At 38.9% G+C, this 6979-nt stretch overlaps 1 protein-coding gene across 5 annotated transcripts in view; it reads left to right on the top strand.

Moving 5' to 3' along the window:
- CRTC1 (CREB regulated transcription coactivator 1) overlaps positions 1-6288 on the top strand; it is a 169505-nt gene extending 163217 nt beyond the window's left edge. For all 5 annotated transcript variants that reach the window (XM_075864532.1, XM_075864552.1, XM_075864539.1 and 2 more), the window contains 2 exons: positions 5405-5585; positions 5683-6288. In XM_075864532.1, coding sequence (XP_075720647.1) covers positions 5405-5585; positions 5683-5894 — 393 coding nt within the window. In that variant the 3' untranslated portion in view covers positions 5895-6288. The remainder of the gene's footprint in view (positions 1-5404; positions 5586-5682) is intronic.
- Positions 6289-6979: the final 691 nt, after the last annotated feature.

Here is a 6979-nt window from a genome sequence, read left to right on the forward strand (position 1 = left end):
TGCCTGACGACCAGCACATTATCCCTCCACGTATTACACATAGTACTGACACCCCATGTACTATTCACAGCACTGACCCCTATTCATCACATTTATTTATTTATTTTTATTACATTATTACACAGTTCTGACACTTTCATACATACATATTTATTTTTTACCATCCATTCACACCCTAGCACTACACTGACACTCATTTATCGCACACCTTTGAGCACTTAGTTCGCCACTCCCCTCAAGACTAGTGGGAGGGGCTATCACTATTTAATGCACACTCCTTCTGCAGCATTCTTTGACCCGTCTGCGTCCTGATGGGAACGGGTTTTCACCCACCCACCTACCTAGTAAGTATGGCCTTTTTTGCTGTTTTGATGATATCTATGTCCCATTTTTTCTGTTTGTGTTTTTAATATTTATTGCCCAGGTTCTGCAGTTTTAGGAATTATCCCACATGTGGCCCTAGTGCGCTACTGGACTGAAGCACTGAAGCACCGGCCTCCGAAGCAAAGGAGCACCTAGTGGATTTTGGGCCTCCTTTTTATTAGAATATATTTTAGGCACCATGTCAGCTTTGAAGAGGTATCGTGGAACTAAAACAGTGGAAATCCCCCAAAAGTGACCCCATTTGGGAAAGCACACCCCTTGAGGAATTTATTTAGGGGTGTAGCAAGCATTTTGACCCGCCAGTTTTTTTTGCAAAAATTTTTGGAACTAGGCCATGAAAAATCGAAATTTTTTTCAAACAAAATGTAGGTTTAGCTCATTTTTTTTCATTTCCAAAAGAACTAACGTAGAAAAAGCACCACAACGTTTGTAGAGCAATTTCTCCCGAGTAAAACAATACCCCACATGTGGTAATAAACGGTTGTTTGGACACACGGCAGGGCTTAGAAGGGAAAGAGCGCCATTTGGCTTTTGGAGCTCAAATTTAGCAGGAATGGTTTGCGGAGGCCATGTCACATTTACAAAGCCCCTGAGGGGACAAAACAGTGGAAACCCCCACCAAGTGACCCCATTTTGGAAACTACACCCCATTTGAAAATTATCTAGGGGTACAGTGAGCAGTTTGACCCCACAGGTGTTTTACAGAACTTATGGGAAGTAGGCTGTGAAAATGAAAATCTACATTTTTTCAAAGAAAATGTAGGTTTAGGTATTTATTTTTTTCATTTCCACAAGGACTGAAGGAGAAAAAGCACCACAACATTTGTAAAGCAATTTCTCCCGAGTAAAACAATACCCCACATGTGGCCATAAACATCTGTTTGGACACACGGTATGGCTCAGAATGGAAGGAGCACCATTTGGATTTTGGAATGGTTTCTGGGCGCAATGTCACATTTGCTGAGCCCCTGTAGCACTAGTACAGTGGAAACACCCCAAAAGTGACTCCATTTGGGAAAATGCACCCCCTCAAGAATCATCTAGGGGTATAATGAAAATTTTGATCCCAAAGGTTTTTTGCTGAATTAATTAGAATTAAGCCATGAAAATGAAAATGAAAAAATTTTTTTTCCAATAAGATGTCGTTTTAGATCAACATTTTTCATTTTCACAAGGAATAGAGAAGAAAAAGCACCCCAACACTTGTAAAGAAATTTCTCCCGAGTACGGTAACACCCCATATGTGGTTATAATCGGCTGTTTACATACATGGGAACGTTCAGAAGAAAAGGAGCGGTATTTATCTTTTGGAGCGTAGATTTTGCTGGAATGGGTTGCGGACGCCATGTTGCATTTGCAAAACCACTGATGTACCAAACAAAAGTGACCCCGTTTTAGAAACTACACCCCTAAAGGCATTTATCAAGGGGTGTAGTGGGAATTTAGACTCCACAGGTGTTTTTCAGAAATGAATACGCAGTGGATGGTGAAAATTGCAATTTTTCCACTGATCTGCCCATTCATCGCACAATATGTTGTGCCCCTAGAGAATCTTACCGCATAAATTGTTAAGCGGGTTCTCCCGGGTATGGTAATGCCTTACTTGTGGACATAAATTGCTGTTTGGGCACACTGTAGGGCTAAGAAGGGAAAGACCGCCATTTTAAGCATGGATTTTGCTTGGTAGTTTTGTTTGAGTTTTGCTGGTATTTCAGTTTATAATGTGGGGGTATATGTAATCTGTGTGGAGTACATCAGGGCATAATAAGAGGGTATAATAATGGGGTAAATAATACAACTATCCATAGATGTGTGTTTTTTTACGCTGCGAAGCGATCCGTTATGCGCAGGCCGGTGTCGCACTGATAAACGATTTTCTTTCTTATCCCCCTTTTGTAACGCTCTGCACCTTTTGGGGACTTTTTCTCCTTTGTAGTTTGGGAAATTTTGCTGGGAAAGTTTTGCGCTGGTATAATACGGGCACCCTCGCTTCCAGCAGATGTGCTTTGTCTTTCTAATTCCTAAATACTCGGGCCCTGAAACTGAAGGAATGTTCCCCTCCGGCCTGCGCATTGAGATGTTTTTTCATCACCGCATTACTAGTGCCGTAACTTTTTTATTTTTCAGTTGATTGAGCGGTGTGCGGGCTTGTTTTTTGCGAGACAGGCTGTAGATTTCATTGGTACCATTTTAGAACATATACGACTTTTTGATCACTTTTTATTTAATTTTTTGATAAAGGAAATTACCAAAAACAAGCCATTCTGGAATAGTTTTTTATTGGTTTTTTTTTTCGGCATCCACAGTGCGCCCTAAATTACATGTTAGCTTTATTCTGCGGGTCGATACGATTACGGCGATACCAAATTTATATAGTTTTTTTTATGTATTGCAGCTTTTGCACAATAAAATCACTTTTTCTATAAAATCATTTGTTTTCTGTGTCGCCATATTGTAAGACCCATAATTTTTTTTTATTTTTGCGCGCACAAAGCGGTGTCGGGGGATTATTTTTTGCAGGACGGATTGCTGTTTTTATTAGTACTATTTTGGAGTAAATGTGACTTTTTGATCACTTTTTATAGCATTTTTTGGAAGGAGATGTGACCTAAAAACAAAGATTCTGGCATTGTTTTTCATGGTTTTTTTTTTTACGGCGTTCACCGTGCGGGATAAATTACATAGTTTTGTAGTTTGGGTCGTTACGGACGCGGCGATACCAATTATGTATAGTTTTTTTAATTTTTACGGTTTTTCCCATAATAAAAGACTTACTATGGGAAAAAATTCAGTTTAGCTTTATTTTTATTTGAAAAGTGTGTTTTTATTGTTTTACCACATTTTTATTTACTTTTTTTTACTTTTTTGACTTGTCCCACTAGGGGACATGAGGGCCTGATGCCCCGATCGCTACTCTAATACACTGCACTACATACGTAGTGCAGTGTATTAGCGCTGTCAGTTATTCACTGACAGCAAGCCTATGAGGACGCACCGCAGGCGGGTCCTCATCGGCTTTCGTACAAGGCAGACTCATCCGATTGCCACAGCAACCCAGCGATTGCAATATTGAGCGCAGCATCTGAGGGGTTAATCAGCCGGATCGGAGAATAGCTCCGGTCCTGGCAGTTACAGGAGGGTGCCAGCTGTACAATACAGCTGTCACCCTGCGGTGATGGTGCCGGCTCTGCTTCTGAGCCCGCACCATCACTGCGACGTAACTGTACTGCGCTTTGCGGGAACACCTTCCCGGCAGCGCCGTATATATACGGCGGATGTCGGGAAGGGTTTAAACATAATAATGTAAACAATAAAAAAAAAACAATTGGCGACAAAAACAAATTTTTACCAATTTTTTTTATTTTGTTAGTAAACCCTAAAAATTTAAACTATAGAAATTTGGTATTGTCGTAATCATACTGACCAGTAGCATAAAGCTAACATGTAATTTTTACAGTGCAGTCAACGCCTTAAAATTAAACCCAAAAGACAATGGCAGAATTGCAGGGGGGTTTTCAATTCCAACTCACAATTTTTTTTTTTTTAAAGAAGTTTCTCAATACGTTATATCATAGACTAAGTGGTGCCACTGAAAAATACAATTTGTCCTACAGTAAACAAGCCCTCATTTTGCTATGTCGATGGAATAATAAAAAAGTTATGGCTCTTTAAAGGTGTGGAGGAAAAAAACTAAAACTGTCTGTGCAGCTTTGTGTATCCATCTGTGTTTACATGATTTGAAATTATTTTGTCCCTTTTTATTTACAAATGAGTTTTGATACAATCTGATAATTTAATTCTCCCACATACGCCGCCTCCTAATAGCATCTGGACTTTTTTACTCAATATGTAGATATTGCCGAGTAAATATTCTTTCTTGGTTGTGTATACTATCTATCTAAATCCCACTTATATCAAGACACCTGGGGTAAGGGGTGGGTTGTATCGATTTTTCATTAGTAATTGTCTGTATAGGGCCTCAAATAGTCCCCTTATATGTATTCATCTTGGCAGTGTGTTAGAAGCTAGACGAGGGGGCACTGTGAGAATGGCAACTTGCAATCTTTTTATTATGTTGGATTGTTTTTTGTTTTATAGTAGACATTAGGAAATCTCTAAACATTTCTAGAGCAGTCTGTCTTAAAAATATTTCCATTATCCTACGTTTTGCACTTAAATAAGAAACCTTGGTAAATATTTAATACGGTCTGTATCACATTGCGCTAAATTATTCAATATTCTGCAGCTGAAGTCTTTACTGCTTTCATGTTGTGAATATTTGGCTTCCCATAATGCAAATTTGGATATTGATGAATGATTGTTGAAAAAAATATACATTAGAAAATTACAAAATCATCTCACATATTTAAGGTTGCACATCAAAGTATTGTGTAAATTTAGGATTTTTTTAGAGCTAGTAACTTGTCTTGATCGTTGACCGATACCTACCTTAGAAATTGGTTTTTTACTTTGCAAAAGCATAATGACAATATGCCATTATCAATGGCGTACATAGAAGAGAGAGGGGGCCTCAAAGGAAAGATTAAAATAGACCATTTTCTATTATGGTGTTGGGTTTTGCCACCCAGAACAGAAGAGCCTGGTGGCTTCCCCCCTTCATGCCCTTTTCACGACGATTGGTCTTATTTTCCATCCCTTTTTTTGCAGAGAAGGCAGCTCATCTGGAGAGGGAAGTCATCCACAGGTTTCACCACAAAATTGCAATTGGGTTGGGGCTAACCAGGACTGGGCTCCCCTCTTTTTATCAGTCCCATGGGCAACCCCTTTGATACGTACGTCCTTGAATCAACTGTGTAGAAATACAAATGTCATCAATTTTATTTGTAACCAAATGTTTCTACACTAATCTGGTCACATTACTCTTTTGGGCTTAATGCTGTGTATTGAATTATGACTTCTTTATTTTGCTGTGTGTATGTGTCATTTATGGTATGTCTGTTTTTTGGGTTATGTGTTTTTTTTGTTTTTTTTTAAATGTTCCTCTATTTTTGTTCTGCAGCTTGAACAGTTCAACATGATTGAAAATGCTATTAGCGCCAACAGCCTTTACAGTCCTTGCTTGACCCTCAACTATTCTCAGGCTGCTATGATGGGACTTACAAGTAGTCACGGCAGCATACCAGATTCTCAGCATCTCAATTATTCCAGCCACAGCAACATACCGAACATCATCCTCACAGGTAGGCCATTCCTACCCATCTTGTGTGATATGCACACTGTACTTTCCAGAGATGTGTTTTGTTGTTTATCTAATCCTTTATGTTTATAATTTTGCAGTAACAGGGGAGTCTCCCCCAAGTTTATCAAAGGAACTTACCAGTACGTTGGCTGGGGTTGGAGATGTGAGTTTTGACTCTGATTCACAATTTCCCTTGGATGAACTGAAAATTGATCCCTTGACATTGGATGGACTGCATATGCTTAATGACCCAGATATGGTCTTGACTGACCCTGCCACAGAAGATACTTTCAGAATGGACCGACTGTAGACAAAACACTTGCAAGTTACAAAATATGCTGCCCCCTTTCCCCAGCTGAGTTTAAAAGTTCAGCAGGTCAGCCATGTCTAAGGCAATTGCTGAGAGGTGTCGCGCTGTGATGTACAATGAGTAAAACCTTGTTGTCCCAAGCTTGCAATGCTACAAATCCTTCATTGTGCAACATGTGTTAGATCTTGTAATTCACTCATTGCAGTCTGAGGAAGGACTACACATGAAATCCCCACATTTTCCACCAAAGTTGTCCTCCGTGAACTGACAAGTACCGGCATTGAATTTGAGCGGGGAGGGAGAGCAACACAGGAAATCTGTGGTCTTCTCAAGATATATCCAATATTGCTGCATACAGAGTTGAAACAGTAATGAATTAAAGGCTAGAGCATAAGTTGTAATTATTATTTTTATAAAACATAGTTCAACTAATGTTTGGGAATATGCTGCATGAAACCATTTAACCATTCTCCTATATTCATAAAGGAATTTGTTCTTTTCAGTGAAGAAGTTCTGGAGGGCAGTGTAATGGATGGGATGGAAGTGATCTTCAGTGGAGATTTTCTTGTAGCTAAATCCACCTGATGCAAGCTTCTTCCTATTCAATTCTTTTAAATGGCATATTTTGTTAATTGTTATGTTTCTTGGTCTTTTGACCTAGTTGCTGCAGGAAAAGGCCAGCAGCAATCATGTTAAGTACTGCTATTTAATTTTCTATGATATTTAAGTGTTTTAAAGGTATGGAGTGTTGTGATGCTTCATAATGCCAACATTTTTCTTTACATTTTTTTTTTCTTTCTTTAAACTGGAAATTGATTTCTGTAGAATACTGAAAAAGGGAATGCTGTGTATATCTTACCAACAAACTAATTTACTATAGAACGGATGGACAAACCATGGTTGTCATGTGCTTAATCTTAATAGTTCCATTCCACTGAGTAATTGGTAATTACACGGTGACATAGAATTTATAGATTAATCACCGTGTCAGTCTTGTTTTATTGCTGCTGGAAAGTAGTATAGCGGCTTAATACCTATTATTTTCTCCCCTTTTATATGCTAATGACACCAACAAAGCATGCCCG

Source organism: Rhinoderma darwinii, chromosome 1 (assembly GCF_050947455.1).
Source record: "Rhinoderma darwinii isolate aRhiDar2 chromosome 1, aRhiDar2.hap1, whole genome shotgun sequence".
NCBI lineage: Eukaryota > Metazoa > Chordata > Amphibia > Anura > Rhinodermatidae > Rhinoderma > Rhinoderma darwinii.